Below are 19,606 nucleotides of genomic sequence, written 5' to 3'. Positions count from 1 at the left end.
TCCAATCATCAGCCATCCTCACGGCATACCCAAGCCAGGGTAAATGTCACTGTTTCAATAGTATATACCTACTAGAAATTCTAGCATGTTCAAAGACTGCGTTATTTGGAACTTTGTCATGCCAGGTGATGCCAAGAATACGTTGGAGACAGCGCATATGAAAGGTGTTCAACTTTCTCTCCTGCCATGCATAAAGGGTCCAAGACTCGCTGCAGTATAAGAGTTCTATAGACCTGAATCTTTGTATGTTCCGTCAGCTTCTTATTAAGCCATACTCTCTTTGTAAGTCTGGAAAATGTGGTGGCCACTTTACCAATATGTTTATACAGCTCAGTGTCTAAAGAGAGAATGTCGAAGATAGTTGAGCCAAGGTACACAAAGTCATGGATGACCTCAGGTTCTTGTGCAGAGATTGTAATTCAGAGAGGTGAATCCACATCCTGACCCATGACTTGTGTTTTTTTCAGGCTGATTTTTAGTCCCAAATCTTGGCAGGCCTTGCTAAAATGATCCATAAGTTGTTGACAGTCTTCAGCAGTGAGCAGTAACTGCAGCATTGTCAGTGAAGAGAAAATCCTGCAAGCATGTCATCTGGTCTTTGGTCTTCGCTCTCAATCTAGAGAAATTACAGTGTTTCCCATCTGATCTGGTCCAGAGATAAATTCCCTCTGTTGCAATTCCAAAAGCATGTTTCAGCATGTCAGCAAAAAAGATCCCAAATAGAGTTGGCATAAGGACACAGCCCTGCTTCACTCCACTTTGAATATCAAAGGAATCTGATGTTAAGCCATCAAAAACTACTCTGCCCTTCATTTCCTCATGAAAGAACCTGATGATGTTGAGGAGCTGAGGTGGACATTCAATCTTGGGGAGGATTTTATAAAGGCCATCCCTACTAACCAAGACAAAAGCCTTTCATAAGATCTATGAAGGCTACAAAAAGTGGCTGTCTTTGTTCCCTGTACTTCTGCAACTGTCTAAGGGAAAATACCATATCAGTAATGGACCTGTTGGCTCAGAATCTGCACTGTGATTCTGTATAGACTCTCTCTGCAAGCACCTAGAGCCTCTTCAATATGACTCAAGGTCCATCCCACCCCTGAAAGGACCTAATGGTAAAGACTGCAATGACGATACCATTAAAGCCAACTACTTTAACGCATTCTTTGGCTCAGTATTTGTAAACAGCAATGGATCATGCCCAGTATTTTCTAATCGAACCACAGACAACTACAATGATCTAATACATATCGATTTTACAGAAGACAATGTTGAAAAAGCACTACACAATCTAAAACCATCTCTATCGGACTGGATGGAATATGTGCCTACTTCTTTAAAAAGTTATCCACTGCCATAGCCGAACCTCTAAGCATAATCTTTGAAAAATCTTTCAGGACCAGCTCCTTGCCAAAACTATGGTCACAAGCCATGGTTATTCCCACCTTCAAAAAGGGAGACTCCAGCCTAGTTGAAAATTACAGACCAATCTTTTTATGCTGCATCACCTGTAAAGTCATGGAATCAATTATTAACCAATCCATTATCCTCCACTTATAGACAAAACAACCTACTCTCTAATAAACAATTTGGTTTCAGAAAAAAACTATCCTGTAATCTGCAATTCTTACACTACAAAAATATATGGACTACACCAGCGGTTGCCAACCTGTGGGCCGTGAGAAAATTTTGGTGGGCTGCAGAGAAATCTCACCCCCAGAGCACTTCCACAAAGCAATCCAGGCTGCGCAGAAACACAAGGCTACGCCGCCCACATGGCCCAGGAACCCTCCCCATCCACTCACTCCTTACCCGATAAACTTGCCTGCTAAATTGCTATTTTTCCTTTTTCTGACCATAATATTTACATACAAGCCATGCCCAGCCAGTCACATGACCACCAAGCCACACCCACAAATTAGGCCATGCTCACAGAACCGGTTAGTGGTCCCTGGGATCTAAAATTATGAGTTTGGTGGTCCCTCAAGTCCAAAAGTTTGGCAACCCCTGGACTACACAACTCAATCAGGGCAAAGCAATAGACGCAATCTACATAGACTTCTGTAAAGCCTTTGATTCAGTGGTACACAACAAACTACTCCTAAAACTAAAATCTTATGGTATATCTGGACACCTGCATAACTGGATAGAAGCATTCCTGTCAAACAGACAACAAATGGTCAAAATTGGGAGCATCCTATCAAATTCTGTACCTGTCAACAGTGGTGTCCCCCAAGGCAGTGTTCTAGGACCAACTCTCTTCATACTCTATACAAATGACCTCTGTAATCATATTAAAAGCAACTGTGTTCTCTTTGCTGATGATGTTTTATTTATTTTATTTATTTATTTTTGTTAATTGCTTACAAGATAATTGGCATAAGTAAAAACATAGTTATGTAAAGCTATTCAACACCACAAACAATACTGCTATCCTTCAAAAAGACCTCGACTATGTATCACATTGGTCAAACAAATGGCAACTTTAAATCTCAACAAATAAATATTGGCAAAAAAATATTGGCAATAAATATTGGCAAAAAAAAAACAAACAGAAAATAAAATACAGGCTGAATAGTCAAGACCTTGTTGATAATCCAAACTTTGTCAAGGATCTTGGAATACTCATCTCTAATGATCTAAGTGCTAGAGCCCACTGTAACTATATAGCCAAAAAGGCATTAAGAGTTGTTAACTTAAACTTATGTAGCTTTTTCTCTGGTAATATTACACTAATAACTAGAGCATACAAAACATTTTCTAGACCAATACTCGAATACAGCTCATCGGTCTGGAACCCACATTACGTATCTGATATTAACACAGTTGAGAAAGTCAAGAAATATTTCACAAGAAGAGTTCTCCACTCCTCTACTATTGCAGAATATCTTATGCCACCAGACTTGAAATTCTAGATCTAGAAAACATAGAACTATGCCGCCTTCGATCCGATCTAAGTATAGTATATAAAATTATACATTGCAATGTCCTACCTGTCAATGAATACTTCAGCTTCAACCATAACAATACAAGAGCACACAGTAGATACAAAATCAAGGTTAATCGCACCAAACTTGATTGCAGGAAATACGACTTCAGCCACAGAGTGATCAATGTCTGGAACACTCTACCTGACTCTGTGGTTTCTTCCCCAAACCCCAAAAACTTTAACCTTAGACTTTCTACTATTGACCTCACTCACCCCTTTCCTAAGAGGTCTGTAGGGGGCGTGCATAAGTGCACCAATGTGCCTACCATCCCTGTCCTATTGTTTATTTTATTCTTCTTATATGCATCCATGTATTCATAACTATGTTTTTATTTATACCTATTTTCTTGTAAGCAATTGACAAACCAAATAAAATAAAATAAATAAAATAAAATAAACAAAATACCATATCAGTAATGGACCTGTTGGCTCGGAATCTGCACTGTGATTCTGGATAGACTCTCTCTGCAAGCACCTGGAGCCTCTTCAGTATGACACTGGCAAGCAGCTTCCCTACAACACTAAGAAAGATGCTGCTGTAGTTGCTACAGTCACCCTTGTTGCCTTTGTTCTTATACAGTGTGATGATATTTACATCCTTTATGTCCTGCAGCACTCCACCTTCCCTCCAGCAAAGACAGAGGATTTCATGCAGTTCAGTGGGGATGATCTCTTTGCAGCCCTTCAGAACTTCAGCAGGGATGTTATCCTTCCCAGGTGCCCTGCCAGAGACAAGGGAATCCAGGGCCCCATTGCGTTCTTCTAAAGTTAGTTCACTGTCAAGCTCCTCCAAAGCAGGCAGGTACTCAATGTTATTTAATTCTTCAGTTACAACATGTTCTCTGGAATACAACTCAGAGTAGTGCTGCACCCAGCGTACCATCTCTTGTGCTCGGCCCTGGATGACCTCGCCTGTAGCCAACTTCAGGGGGGCAGATTTCTTCTGTATTGGACCTAAGGCCTGCTTGATGCCATCATACATCCCCTTGATGTTGCTTGTGTCAGCTGCTCTCTGGATCTGAGAGCAAAGCTGCAGCCAGTAATCATTAGCACATTTCCTGGCGGTCTGTTTACTACAAGCAGCTCACAGAATCTGTAGGTTACGCTCACTGGAACAGGCTTTATATGCAATTAAAGCTCTCCTCTTTTCCTCATTGGCTGGCATAAGCTCCCCCAAATGAGCTTCAAACCAATCTGCTGTCTTTCTGATCTTCTTACCAAACACTGACGAGGCCATGTTATAAACAGCATTCTTGAAATGTTCCCATCGTTCAGATGCATTTGTTTCCGCTGGGCCTGGGATCGTTTCCTTGGGTGCTTGAGCAAGTTCCTCCACTCTGTCCTGATTGCGAGTCTTGCTGATGTCGATCTGTGGTCTTCCTTCCTTCTTCAAGTGATGCAATCTCTTTGTTTGCAGTTTTATTCTGCTGTGCACCAAGAAGTGGTCTGTATCACAATCAGCAACCTGTTAGCTGCGTGCAATCGTAATACTGCGAAGGCTGGGGCACCTGGTGAGAATTAAGTCGAGCTGGTGTCAATGCTTCGATCTTGGATGTCTCCAGGAAACTCTGTGTTGAGGCTTTGTACGAAAGAATGTATTGTTAATGCAAAAACCGTAATAGCAGCAAAACTCCAGCAGGCGTTGACCATTTTCGTTCATCTTCCCAACACCGAAATGACCTAAATAAGTGGGCCAAGAACTATGGTCAGCTCCAATTCTGGCACTGAAATCGCCAAGGATAAACAATGGTTCTTTCTCAGGGATTTTCTTAATAGCGGCAGCCAGATCATCGTAGAATTCGTCTTTAGATTCTACTGAAGATGATAATGTCAGTGCATATGCACTAATAAGAGTAACCAGCCCTGCTGGTTACAGGATACTGCAGGGACAGGATACTTTCACTTCCTGCAGCAGGTGGAGTAATGAGTCCTAATAGGGTGTTTCTGACCACGAAGCCAACTCTGTATTCCCTAGTCTCATTTGATGGTTTTCCCTGCCTGATGAACAAGAAGTTTCTCTCCTATAACAGATCCCGAGTCTGACAGCCTTGTCTCTTGAAGGGCAACAATGTCTATCTGCAGTCTGCTCAGCTCCATGTCGATGACAGCTGTCTTTTGTGCATCATCTATTTCCTGCAGCTCGTCAGAAAGGCCAGGGGTCATTGTCTGAGCATTCCAAGTGCCCAACTTTAGAAATAAACCATAAGAACAAGAGAAAGATACTATGTGGTATGTATATAGAGCAAAAGGTGATTGCAAAGCATATATGTTGAGGTAATTCCCCGTTAGGAGAATGAGCGCATACAGGGAAGCGTATAGAGAGTAGTGTTTGAATAATACACACACAGCACACAGATACACTGTACAGTAAATGTAGGGTTTTACTTTCAATAAAGGTTTAAGCAAAGTTCAAAATAAGCAGTCCAAAGTCATTCACAGGTAAGATCAGTCAGTTTTCAATCCAGTGATAATCCAGTAACAAAGTCCAGTGTCAAAAACAGTTCAGTATCAGACTTACATCAAATCCAAGAATATCAGTCAATTAGGAAAAATGGAGGAACGGCAATACTTTCCAACAGAAGGAAACAGAGATTCACTGAGACACACTCTCTTCTGAGACTAAGACTAAGACTAAGACAAACCAGGTTTCTGGCTCCATCTTATGGCCGTTTGAGAAACCACACCTAATTACAGTTTTGCATTTTCTTAACAATACAGTTTTAAAATGTTTATCCTGGTTTATATATTTCTAACCCAAATACCTGTTAGGTGACTTATATTCCTAACAACATAATCAAAGAGAACATGGAATGGTTAAGATGAAAAGAAATGGGGCAAATGCAGCAATTGGATATGTTGGTGGAATTGGGAATGGTTAAGATGAAAAGAAATGGGGCAAATGCAGCAATTGGATATGTTGGTGGAATTGGGAATGCTTAGTTTAAGGAAAAAGACTAGGGGGGTAACATGATAGCAGTGTTCCAATATCTCAGGGGTTGCCACAAAGAAGAGGGAGTCAAGTTAAGCATATGAGCAATGGGTGGAAACAAATCAAGGAGAGAAGCAATCTAGAACTAAGGAGAAATTTCCTGACAGTGAGAACAATTAACCAGTGGAACCACTTGCCTCCAGAAGTTGTGAATGCTCCAACACTGGAAGTGTTTAAGAAGTGATTGTATAACTATTTGTCTGAAATGGTGTAGGGATTCCTGCCTAAGCAGGGGGTTGGGTTGAAGATCTCCAAGATTCCAACTCTGTTTTTCTATTTTATTCTGTTCGGCTTCATTCCACTCCATTCCACTCCACTCCACTCTTATTTCAATGCAGAGCAATTTAATTGAAAGAAACATGTTTGAAAATGGGGGGATAATGATGTCTCTTTTTGCTATTTTTTTCCATACAGTTTCAATAAAGCAAGCATTGAATATTTTCAATTGTCTGAACTATTTTCAATTGTCTCAACAATCGTCTGAATATGACCCTCCCTACTATTTGCCAGAATGAATCAAGAAAACATAATCCCCATTTTAAAAAAAAAACAGCAAAGAAATAGGTTTAAAATAGGTCTATAAAGATATCCCAGCTGTGGAAACTCAATGTCCCTCCTTACCTTGCCTTCAAATTCTGTACACAGACTTTCATCAGTATTACACTGGAAAGGCACTTTTTGGGGATGCCGGCAGAGGCTCAGTTTCATCAGGCCAGGCACCGGTTTCCCATAGGTGTACCTGGAGTCAGAACCCACCAATATGGACAAAAACACAGAGAGGGAGATGGTTTGCATAGAGAAAGAAGATCAATGGGACCTACAGGGTTCAAAGGAAGCCATGTGGTTATTTTTTTTACAGGATTCAAAGGAAGCCATGTGGTTTGTTTGTTTTTTTACAGGATCCAATTCGAGTTAGTCACCTGGACCATAGATTTAGTCTTCCAAGCTTTCGGTGATGGGTTGGAGATCATCCTCAGAGTTTCCCTCTCTGTATTTTTCCCTCCCTCTCTCTCTCCTTCCCTCTTTCTCTCTCTCTCCCTCCCTCTCCATTTTTTCTTTCTCTCCCTCCCTCTCTCTTTTTCTCCCTCTCTCCCCCTCTTTTCCTCTCCCTCTTTCTCCCCCCTCTCTTTCTCATTCCCTCCCTTCCCCCCACTCTCTCCCACTCCAGAATGTGGTCACTGAGCTGTTCTATGTGTACTATTTATATGGTGCTCAGCTATGTGTGGCTTTTAGTTGTTAATTGGCATACTGATGGCCAGATTAATATCATTAATTAAGTCATTATTGTTTCCAAACAAGAACCAACCAGGGAAATAATAACCAATGACTTAATAGCCAGAGAAACAATAACCAACAATCTAATAGCTGGCCATCAACACCCTAATTAACAACAAAAAGCCATACACACAATTCGGAATTACATTAAATATTACGCATAGAACAGCCTGTTGCACATATTCTGCAGAGAGAGAGGATGGACCCCAGCATGACTCCAGAACTCAGAAGACTGAGCCTCTGGTCCTGGTGACGACTCAGATTGGATCCTACAACATTATCCTGGGACGCATATATTTACTTGCATTCATATTTTTTAAAATTTATAATTTTAATTTATATGGCTCATATATATTTAAGTCTGGCTGATTTGGATTGCTTTAACCTTCTGTGTTGTTATGTATTGCATTTCTTATTTTTCTTTCATAATTATCTTTTTTTTTTATTACGTCAGGTTATCATTGATTTTATATTATATTGTTATTTTTGCCATTTATCCATCATCTCAGACCAGAATGACTCGGGAAATTTTCCCTCTCCCTCCCTCTATTAAAGAGCAAATCTTGCAGCCAGAATTTTTTTTCCTTTCTGCTTGTTTATACTGTCTTTGTTTGAACAACCCTTGTTTACCCAGCCTTTCACAATAACAACCTGACTAGGACTGGGCTGCCTTCAAGGGAACTCTGCTTATTACTGTTATATATCTTCTCTCACCAGCTTCATCAATATTTATCTATTAGGTTTATTACCACTAGAACCTCCAGGTATATTTATTTATACCTATGGGTTATTTTATCTTGTTATGTCTTATAAAATATGTTTTTTTTAATTATTCTGCTCTGGTTTCCTTCAGAAGGTAGTAAATTACCATCATCATCATCACCTTCATCACTATTGTGCCTTTCTATCTATACCCCACAAGAGGGCAATGCAAAGCCAACCTTGGCTGATCTCGGAGCCTGAGCAGCATACGGCCTGTTCGGTATTTGGACAGGAGGCCACCAGGAGATCCCAGGCCAGGATATTGAATACGACATTCTCAGAAGAAAACAACATCAAACCACTTCCATATTTCTGTCAAGAAACCTATATGGGCATGAAATCACCAAGAAGTGAACAAAACCCGAACAGGAGTAGATTTTCCATCCTCCCTTTCTTTTGCTGTTGTGACCTGTCAGCTGCCAGCAGAGCTAGTAGCAGAGTCAGATGAGGAGGAGGTTGAGGGAGGGCCTGGGCCAACTTCAGAGCCTTTGGAAGGCTCTGATAAGGAAACAGCATCAGAGACAGAGGCAAGGCCTTCCGTCCACCCCCAGGTGGAGAGGCAGCTGTTTTTGGGACCTGAGCTGAGTGAGGAGAAGGAACAGATGGGGTTCATCCCAGATATGTGTATGCGTAGAGAGGAAAGGAGAGCAAAGGAAAGCAATAAGCTGGCTCTCAGGGAAAAGAAGACGTAGACCCTAGCTAGCCCCTCCCTGGCTGGGAAATAAACAGGAGGGATTTGGGAGTGGCCTGTTGTCGCCGACAATCATCCGTTCGTATACAGCAAACAGTTCGGATTTGTTGGCCAGAACCAGGTTTGTTGGGACTAATTACAGTTGGTTTTTGTTACTGTTGTTCCTACCCTGTTTTGAAAAGGGGGTTGTTTTACTCGCGAGTAAGCAGCCTATCATTACTTGCGAAGGCTGGGTCAGAACACACACCAGGAAAATCTTGCACGTTCTGCTCACAATGGGAAAAGGAGAGTAGTTGAGCATCACGTACCTGCCACACACACTGACTTCTATTTTCTTAGTCACAACTGTGATGAGTTTCGGGGCCTTCACCAAAAGCTCAAATTTGGGCAGAACTAAAAGGAGGAAAGGGAAGGGATGAAAATCATGAGATGAACCTTGTGGAAGCACAACTGTCCAGTTCTCTCCTGTGACCTCCTTTGAGGACTAAGGAGATGGGAGAAATTGGCCAGACAATTGAGGTCTGAAAGGAAAAGTCAGTTGTAAATCTAAGTAAGACAAATTCAGTTTTGGTCGTCATGATGTAAAAAAGATGTTGAGAGTCTCTAGAAAGAATGCAGAAAAGATCAACAAAGATGATTAGGGGACTGGAGGCTAAAACATGAAGAACGGTTGTAGGAACTGGGTATGTCTAGTTTAATGAAAAGAAGGACTAGGGGAGACATGATAGCAGTCTTCCAATATCTCAGGGGCTTCCCCAAAGAAGAGGGAGTCAAGCTATTCTCCAAAGCACCTGAAGGCAGGACAAGAAGCAATGGGTGGAAACTAATCAAGGAGAGAAGCAACTTACATCTAAGGAAAAATTTCCTGACAAAACAATTAATCAGTGGAACAATTTGTCACCAGAAGTTGTAAGTGCTCCAACACTGGAAGTTTTTTAAAAGATATTGGATAGTCATTTATCTGAAGTGGTGTAGGGCAGAGGTGAAATTCAAAAGTTTTCCCTACCGGCTCTGTGGGTGTGGCTTGGTATAGTAATAGCAAGCAGAGGTGATTGGGGCTATTTTTTACCAATTCAAATCGTCCCTACCACCTATCCTGAGGTGGGCCAAGGTGGTTGAATTTCACCCCTGGTGTAAGTTTTCTTGCCTAAGCAGGGGGTTGGAGGTCCCTTCCAACTCTGTTATTCTATTCTAAATTAAACCTTGCATTAAGAAGGCAGTAAACATTATGCGAGAATGAATTTAACAATTCCATTTGGACAAACTTCTAAAATGTTTGGCTTCAATCTTAGGTAATATGTTCTTGTTTTGGTGGCTTATGTTTTGTAGAAGTTCAACCCATTGAATTAGTTTCACCTGGGGGGAGGGATTGGGGGGAGGGGGGGTTGAGTGAACCTTCAATCCCACTGTCCCAACCACTATCTTAAATTTCTGGCCCAGAGACTCCATATTCATATGTGATCTGTATATGATTAGCTGGTAAATCATTATCTCAAATCTCAGAAAATGGGCTAATTTAGCTGAGTAACCATATCAATGTGAAATTTGTTGGAGAAATTGAGTCTTAGAATTAAACTGAATAAACAGAATTGTAAGGTCTCTGGCCTGCTAAATCCCACATTGCCAAATGTTTGTTTGTTTGTTTGCTTGCTTACTTATCCATCCATTCATTTCCTCCTTCCTTCTTTCCTTTCTTCCCCTACCCTCCTTCCTTCCTTTCCTCCTTCCTTTCTTCCTCCCTCCTTCCCTCCCTCTGTCCCACTCTCCTTCCTTCCTTCCTTCACTCATTCTTTTCCCCCTTTTTCTTTCTTTTCTTCCCTCCCATCCTCCTTTTCTTTCTTCCCCTCCTTCCCTCCTACCTTCCTTCCTTCCATTTCCATCCTGCTTTTTCCATCCTTTAAAAAAAATCCTAAATATAAATATTCTAGCAGTAATGATTTTTTTTAAAAATCTACCAGCTCAACATGAAGAGGCATTTAAATTTTCAAACCAGTGTGTAGATTAAGCTGCTACAACTTTATTGGGACAAATAAACCTTAATTCATTAAGACAGTATTATCTGGACTGTCCAAAAGAAAAGGAAGGAAGGAAAGAAGGAAAAAAGGATGGAAGAGGAAGGAAGGAAAGGAGAGAGGGAGGAAAGGAAGGACGGTTGTGGGAAGAAAGAAAAGAAGGGTAAATTGGATCTCCCCTTCTTACCGTATTCGTCTACCTCAAAGCTGTAATCTGCAACTTTCTCGGAGTCTTTCTCTACCACCACTTTGTAGGTGCCCAAGCGGGGATCAGAAGACAGAGAATAGGAAAGCTGGATTATGCCCAATGGAGTCTCCACATCTCTCCACTGGAACACCCGGTTGTTTTTGGGATCCTGGAAAGAACAAGTTCAAAAGATTGACCATAACCGACAATTGTTCTAGAATCAGTGGTTCATGACCCAGGCAATGTAATCCTACAATCCCATTCTCCGAGTGCTATTAGCAATGTATTTAGATACGACAGCCTTCCAGAAGCCCACATATATATTAGGATTAAACTCTGCAACATCTGCACCCAGCAAGGACAATTGCTGTGCTGTGCTGGAAATTCGGGTAGTTATGCTCCCTAATTTTCTGAAGGCCCCAAGTTCGAGATGATGGCTATAGGTCTTAGAGCCGTGGTGGTACAGTGGTTAGAATGCAGTACTACAGGCTACTTCTGCTGACTGCCAGCTGCCTGCAATTTGGCAGTTCAAACCTCACTAGGCTCAAGGATGACTCAGCCTTCCATCCTTCTGAGGTCAATAAAATGAAGAGCCAGATCATTGGGGGCAATATGCTGACTCTAAACTGCTTAGAGAGGGGGGTTAAAGCTCTGTGAAGCGGTATATAAGTCTAAGTGCTATTGCTATTAGCAAGAAGGCTCTACCATTGGACAAAGGGATGTTCGAGCTCAGATTGTACAAGCTGAGGGAGGCTGGGACATATTTCCTTGAACACTTTCACAACTTTAGAGCAACTAATTTAAGAAAGAAGGGAGCAAAACAAAACAAGCTTCTCGGCTGGTTGCCAGATCAGCACTGCATTACTTCAGAGGACCACTAGATGGAAGGGATGTATTCACTGAGTAGCTCACCATTCTGCTGCCATCTTGAGGAATTGCAGCCCAGAAATGGTAGCACTAAATAACCTGTGAATTACTTTATGCAGGAAGTTGATTCATGTTTTTAGTTGATTTCCCTGATCGATGTTACTGTTTCTGTGATCAAATGCAAGGAGAGGGCTCTCATTCAGCCCAATTCCTAGTAAAGAAGATAGGAATGGACCTGTCAAAGACAAAGTATCCCTCGTTTTGCTACTTTTGAGACTGGGTGAAATAGCCCCATTCTTAACTAAGTGAAATGGGACTCAATATTAGCTACTTTAAAATTTTCTCTCCCTCGTCAAGAAAAGATATCCTTGAATCTTTTTCTGGGCAACAATCTGGAAATGGTTTGGCATTTTGATTTCCCAAGAGCCTGTATCCCTCAGATTTCCTGGTGGCCTCCCATCCAGAGATTCATGAGGTCCAATCAGCCATGGAGCTGGCACTGCTATGGCCTTTCAGCACATACCTGGATGTACACAACTGGAAACTATGGAGACAAAAAAAAAGCACAAGAAAATCAGAGATACCGAGGAATAAAAATGAGGATAAAGAAAAAAAAGTAGAAAAAAGGGACATGGGAGATTCTTTTATGTTGCATTATGGTTTTGATGTGTATTTATTTGTATCTTGCCTTACCTCATGGGACTACTCTTGGAATTCCCACATACATACCCATAACAACCACCTTGTGAGGTTGGTTGGTTGACAGTGCCTAGGCACAAGGTCACCCAGCCAGTTTTCATGACTAAGAGTAGATTTAAGCTCAGCACTAATCCAAAGCCTTCAATTACTCCATGAGTCTTCACTTAGGAGTATCTCCACACATACTTAGTTCAATGTTGTATGTGAGGAGGGACGGGTCCGTACAATTCCCCTGAAGGGGAATTGACTCCGGGGAGAGCATGAATTGAATGTTTTCTCACGGAGATGCCATTCATCTCTGTCTGTCTTAATACCCCCTGTTAAGTCTGGGAGATCGGTCCCGGGTAGATCGGTCCCGGGTAGATCGGTCCCAGGTAGATCGGGTCGCATTGAGACGCGAGACTCAAAGTGCACATTCAGCTCTTTATTGAATATACAGTTAGCTCCAGGACCTGCGAGCCGCTTGGCTTTATTCAGCCGGCCGGCGGCTCAGCGGCCAATGGCAGCACCTTGAATTTCCCACGATCGGCTCGGCCAATCGCGGTAGGTTCTTAGTGTGCCAATCACAGTCATTTAGTTAACCAATCGGGTTGCGGTCCATGTGGACCAATCAGAACTCAGGTTTTCGAGAATGTTAATATAGAATGCCCCCCCAAAAAATTTACCTCCTCCTTCATGGGATGTAAATCTTTATCCATAGAGACGATGCGAAACTTAACTGCAAAAGACAGAGGGAGAATATGTGGGAAAAGTAGCCACTGAATATAGAAACATTAAAATATAGAAGGGATCTTGGAGATCATTTACTGTAGTCCAGTGTTTTCTCGTAATTGAGAATTTAAAGATGTGTGGACTTCTGCTCCCAGAATTCCCTGGCCAGCCATAGGGTTTTTCCAGAAGATTCCATGCTGGCTGTTGAATTCTGGGAACAGAAGTCTAAAGATCTTTAAGCTGCTCCAGTTGAAAAACACTAATTTGATCCCTGCCCAGGGCAGTAATACACTGTTGCAGCATTCCTGGTTGGTTTTGTTTTGTTTAAATTCTTCCATCAATCCTTCCTCCTGGGTAGTCAAGCCCATCCAGCTCCATTAAGACTTTTTTTTCTGATGCACAATCATAATGTACTTTTCTGACATTTAAACCATTGTTTCGTGTCTCCTAGAAAGACACCCCCCCCCAAATTGAGCAGCTAAGAGATACATGATGACCACTGTCAGACCTCCACATAGTCTTCTCTACACTGAGGCAAGAGCATACTCACTATCTCCAGACATTTATCATAGATCTTTTTATCCCCCTTCCCTTTGGTTGCCCTCCTCTGGAGACATTCTGGTTAGTCTGTTTTCACTGATGAAATGCAGGGTCCAGTCAACTGGAGAAGAACAATGAGGACTCCTGACATCAAAGAAGTCACGTGGTTATGCTTATCCTGCTTCTATTCCACTCGGTAGATGGTGTCACCTCCAGATTACATATAGGTAGTCCTCAACTTACGATCACAATTGAGCCCAAAATTTACGTTGAGTGAGACGTTTGTTAAGTGACAGTTACCCCATTTTACAACCTTTCTTTCCTAGGTTGTTAAATGAACCACTGCAATTGATAAGTTAGGGTTAGGGTTGGTTGTTAAGTGAATCTGACTCTTCCCGATTGACTTCGCTCATCAGAAAGTCTCAAAAAATGATCACATCACTTTGGGACACAAAGTGCAATTTTCATAAACATGAGTCAGTTATCAAGCATCTAAATTTTGATTATGTGACTTCCAGTGGCATCTTCTTTGCTGATGGACCGAAGACTGCGATTGTGTGTGGCTTCGATCCGTGCTCTCTTGTTGGAGGGCTCTGAACATCTGTTTGGGGGGACAAAATCACCCTGTAGGGGTGGTGAAGAAAGGGGAGACCGCCAGCTGGGTCGAGGGGAGCTACATTTCCCCTCCCTGGCTAGGCATACTCCCCTCTGAAGATGGGCTGTAGCAGTAGTCAAATATGGCCACCCTGAAGAAGAAGAGCTAACCAGGACAAAGATTGTGATGGAGCAGTGAAGAAGCGTGAAAACCGGGCTAATAAGACACAACATCTGGAAATAAAGGTATCCCGGAATTAAGATCTTAAGAAATTTCTAAGAAAGATAATAAAAGCGATGACCAGAGAAAATGAAAAAAAAAATTGACAGCTGAAAGTGGCTTTGAACTTTGAAAGGAGGAAGTCAGAAAAAAAGATTTGTTTAAACTGGATAATATATGATTTTGTCACTAAATAAGCTTAATCAAAGCTGAACTTGGATGTGCCAAAAAAAGGAAACAATAACAGTAACTGATATTTGGATTTTTGGAATCTAAAAGCCCTAAATAGAGAAGAGAAAGTGGGGGGAAAGGGCGGAATTCAGACATAACAGAGAGTGTCATCTAGTGGTAAAGGAAAAATTTAGTGACTCTTTGAAAAAGGAAAAAAAAACACCTGGTTCTTTTAAAAGAGGAATTTGATACAAAATAAGAGAAACTTTGTTACAATAAAATAGAAACCCTGAAAAGTGAAAAGTGGAAATACAGAATATTAAAATAAAGAAGCGTAAAGAAATTACTCTGGAATTGTTTGGTGATCTTGACATAAACTTAAATTTATGGATATTGGACTATTTGATCAACCTGGGAAAAACTTAAAGAGGAATTAATAAGAGCTGGTCATTGGAAATAAATATCAAAGACGCTGGTCGAATTAAACTACTGGATAATTAACCTAAAGACTAAAGAAAGAGATAAAGAAAATATAACAGAAGTGTTTAAAAATGGTAGAACTTTTTTTGGAGCTACAATTGGAACTAAGAAATGTAAAAAGAAATGCTACATGAAAAAGGTGAGTCGTGCTGTCTTGCCTTACAATCATTAGAAATGACAATCCTGGAGTATGAAGAACAACAAGGAGTGCCAGAAGGGGAGGAGCTGATCAAAGAAGGGGACAGCTCTAATGAACAATTGGAGAATGAACATCAAAGTGAAGGAGGGAAAAATGGGAATTAAAACTTGGAGATCTGAGGAGGCTATTAAAAAGAGGAATGTTTTCAAAACCAAACAAAGTAAAAGGAAACAGCAGAAAAGGGAATCACAGAAGAAAGCTTTAAAGAGGGAGGGGGATAAAAACTGGAGTAAGAAAAGGAGGGGAAAATGAAGGAAAAAGAAGTGATAAGAAAAAGGACCAGGAAGAGGGCGGAGCTGGCGTCGTGATGATACGGCATGCAATCTCGGAGGTCTGAGATGGCAGCCGATATCTTTGCCCCTGGACGGTCCAAATGGATCTAAACCATCCCGAAGAGACGGCGATAGTGAACAGCGCATCCTGTAGATCCCAGGGATACCGCAAAGTCCCTGGTTGATCCAGGAGAAGCTCTTCTTGCCAGCGGCAGAGAGGCAGCCATTAAAGCTGCTGAAGTTGGGACAGCTCCGAAACGGAAGAGAGCAGAAAGAGAAAGTGTGCCGGTTTGGTGAGAACACCTTGCGACTCGCTTAACAATCACCTGGCTTAGCAATGGAAATTCTAAAATTTATTTTAAAAAATCTGTAAAAATTGTAACAATAAAGTTTTGGAAGGGTTAGAAAAACAAGAATTTTAGGAGCTGGAGTCACCCTTTACCTTCTTGTCCCGCTCTGTAGATTGGTTTGTCCGTCTGGATGAAAACCAGATGCTTTGGTTTCTCGATTTGCACTTTTTTGCGGTTCTGGAAACTCTGGGTCAAGCCATTTCCAGTCAACTCAAGAATGGCTTCTGATGGAGGAGAAATGTTGCTCCGCCTGGGAATCTGCAGGATGAAAAGAGACAAAATCAAATGGTTTGAGAGGTATCGTTATCATGATGATCTATTGCTTTGTGTTTGCATTATGTTGAATACAACAACCTAAGGGGGAGAGGGAGGGAGAGCGAGAAAGAGACTTACCTGAAAGGAACACATTGAAATACATCTTTTTCTTTTACCGTCACTTGATTCAGGACCTCGGGTCCAACAAGAGGGTCAAGTTGAGTGTTTCCTTCAGATTGTTTATCTGGACACAGAAGTTCTCAGTGGTCTCCATGTAGATTATGCTGGGTACTACTGCCACATATCGCCTTGAAAAGAGGGGCAGGGGCTCATATTAGAAAATATGCAGAGCAAATACAGAAGGGTTTCCTGAGATTTGGGCCTGTGTGGGTGGAGATAAATCTGTGTCAAAAGGTTGAATCATGACACTGGACCATCTTTGTTAATCTGAAGCATTTCGTTGCTCATCCAAGCAACTTTATCAGTCAGGGCAAAATTAGTCAGGAAGAGTCAGAGTTGTTGTATTTGCACCAACTTTTGCCACACTAACTTCAGGGGTTTCTTCCCAAAATTGGCTGCAATCTGGGGAGAAGCCCTTGGAGTTGGTGTGGTGAGAGTTGGTACCTTCCAATGACTCTCTGACTCTGCCTAGCTAATTTTGCTCTGACTGATGAAGTTGCCTAACTCTTCTAACCCTTTGGCCTGGAATACTGAGTCTTCATCAATACAAATCTATAAAGCAACCTTGGCATCTTTAAGGTGGGTGGATTTCATCTCCCATGCTCACTGGGGAATTACAGTATAACAGAATTGGAAGGGACCTTGGAGATCATCTAGTCCAACCCGCTGCTCAAGCAGGAGACCCTATACCATTTATGACAGGTGGCTGTCCAGTCTCTTGAAAGCTTCCAGCGATGAAGCTCCCACAACTTCTGAAAGCAAGCTGTTCCATTGGTTGATTGTTCTCACTGTCAGAAAGTTTCTCCTTATTTCCAGGCTAAATCTCTCCTTGTTCAGTTTCCATCCATTATTCCTTGTCTGGCCTTCGGGTGCTTTAGAAAATAGCTTGACCCCTTCCTCCCTGTGGCAGCCCTCAAATATTGGAAGACTGCTATCATGTCTCCCCTGGTCCTTCTCTTTACTAGACTAGCCAGGCCCAGTTCCTGCAACCATTCGTTCTATGTTTTAGCCTCCAGTCCCCTAATCATCTCTTGTTCTTCTCTGCACTCTTTCTGGAGTCTCAATATATTTTTATAGTGTGGTGACCAAATCTGGAGGCAGTATTCTAGGTGTAGTCTTACTAAGGCTTTATAGAGTGGTATTAGTACTTCATCCTGATCAGTGGTGGGATTCAAATTTTTTTACTACTGGTTCGGTGGACGTGGCTTGGTGGGTGTGGCAGGGGAGGGACACTGTACAATCTCCAGTGAGAGGTGGTATTTGCCGGTTCTATGAACTACTCAAAATTTCCACTACCGGTTCTCCAGAACTGGTCAGAACCTGCTGAATACCACCTCTGATCCTGATTCAGTCTCTCTGTTAATGCAATTTAGGATTGCATTGGCTTTTTTTGGCTGTTGCCACACACTACTAGCTCAATATTTAGAATAGAATAGAATAGCAGAGTTGGAAGGGACCTTGGAGATCTTCTAGTCCAACCCCCTTCCTAGGCAGGAAACCCTACATCATTTCAGACAAATGGTTATCAACCATCTTTTTAATTTAATTGACTGTCCACTAAGACTCCAATCCCTTTCACAGTTACTGCTACTAAGCCAGGTTTCACCTAATCTGTATGTGTACTTTTGGTTTTTCCTGCCTAACTTAAGACTTTACCTTTCTCTACAATGAATTTCATTTTGTTAGATAGGACCCAGTATTCAAGTCTGTCGAGATTCATCTGGCTCCTTAGTCTATCAAATAGGATGTTAACTATTTCTGGCAGCTTACTATCATCTGCAAATTTGATGAGTTCTATTCTTCTATTCCCTCATCTAAGTCATTTATGAAGATATTGAGGAGTACTGGCCCTAAGATGGAACCTTATGGTACAATACTGCTTACTTCCCTCCATGTAGACGTGGTACCATTAAGGACTACATATGTGCAAGCTATATACAGTCTGTGTGTATGTGTGTAATGTGTATATGTGTGTTATGTATGTGTATCAGAAATATATATACTTTCTTTTGAGGGCTGGCAACAGAATTTCATTTTTAATGTGGGCCAGTGTGCTCACAAACATGAGTGTGTGTGTGTGTGTGTGTGTGTTTGTGTATGTATGTGTACCTGTGTTTCACTGAAAATAAGATCGGATCTTATATTAATTTTTGCTCCAAAAGACACATTAGGGCTTATTTTCTGGTTACGGCGTATTTTTGGGAAAATGTGGTACCGTGTTTCTCCAACAATACGGCCTCCACCAATAGGAAGCCCCAGCATGATTTATTGGCATAAAATCAAATTAAGCCCCTCCCCCCAAATTAAGGCCCATATTAAACATGCGAAATAGGGGGGAATGGCGGGGGGGGGCTTGCCGTTAGGAAGTACTTTGTTGCATGCCCAGATATGGTGCTGCCTGCGTTGGTGGAGCACTTCATATCGGGAGACCTTCCGCCACCGTTGCTTTCCCTTCTCCCTTGCTGCCGTGGCGTTACAGCAAAGCCGCGGTGTTTGGTGCAGCCACGTGCAGCCAGTCAGGGCTCCTCCCTGCAACCGGAGCCCTGAGGAGACACTTGGCTTCAGGCGCTCCTGTCGCCGCCTTCCCTTTGCCTTCAAAGGTAAAGTGAATTATTTTAAAAACCTCCGCTCATCCCATCAGGGCCGCGCCGGAGCCGTGCGAGCTGGGCAGAGCCGGGAAAACGAGCCGCGGGTGTTTCCTGGTTCTGCCCAGCCCGCCGCCCTCTCCGACTGTTTTGCCGCCGCCCTCTCCGACTGTGAAACTTGTGTGCTTCGCCAAACGCTCCAAGCGAGGCGAGCTCTTTCATACATAGAGAGAGAGGGGGGGGAAAGATTCTGGTGTGCTCCGAGAGGCTGGCTCTTTTCTCTAGCCTAGGCTGACATCTGACTGAATCTCTATCCCGCTCCTTTATCCTCACGACAGGGTTGGCAGCGACGCTCTCTGGTGCGGCCACCTCAGCTTGCCAGCCTTGCCCCGCTATGAGACGATACTGTGACAGTCGCTGCTGCCGCACTCCCTTCTCTTTCCTCGCCTCTCCTCCCTTCGCCGGCAGGAGTGTGCGTGCCTGCTGCCACTGCCGCCGCTCCTGAGGCCGCCTGGGGCGGGCAGGTGGGAAAGCAAGCAAGGTGGCTGCGCTGTCTTCTTTTTCCCTCAGCGAAGCGC

General features: G+C 42.4%; 1 protein-coding gene across 1 annotated transcript in view; it reads right to left on the bottom strand.

Moving 5' to 3' along the window:
• LOC113428547 (alpha-2-macroglobulin-like) overlaps window positions 1–16,266 on the bottom strand; it is a 75,982-nt gene extending 59,716 nt beyond the window's left edge. Inside the window, 6 exon segments of the mRNA XM_087948822.1 lie at window positions 6,600–6,717; window positions 9,015–9,099; window positions 10,906–11,074; window positions 12,296–12,316; window positions 13,137–13,189; window positions 16,101–16,266. Of these exon segments, the coding sequence (XP_087804948.1) occupies window positions 6,600–6,717; window positions 9,015–9,099; window positions 10,906–11,074; window positions 12,296–12,316; window positions 13,137–13,169 (426 nt within the window). The 5' untranslated portion in view covers window positions 13,170–13,189; window positions 16,101–16,266.
• Between the last annotated feature and the right edge of the window lie 3,340 nt (window positions 16,267–19,606).

Source organism: Notechis scutatus, unplaced genomic scaffold (assembly GCF_049901735.1).
Source record: "Notechis scutatus isolate UNSWTSFEM ecotype Mainland unplaced genomic scaffold, rNotScu1.2 NSCUSCF23, whole genome shotgun sequence".
NCBI lineage: Eukaryota > Metazoa > Chordata > Lepidosauria > Squamata > Elapidae > Notechis > Notechis scutatus.
This window is presented reverse-complemented; position numbering and strand designations above follow the sequence as displayed.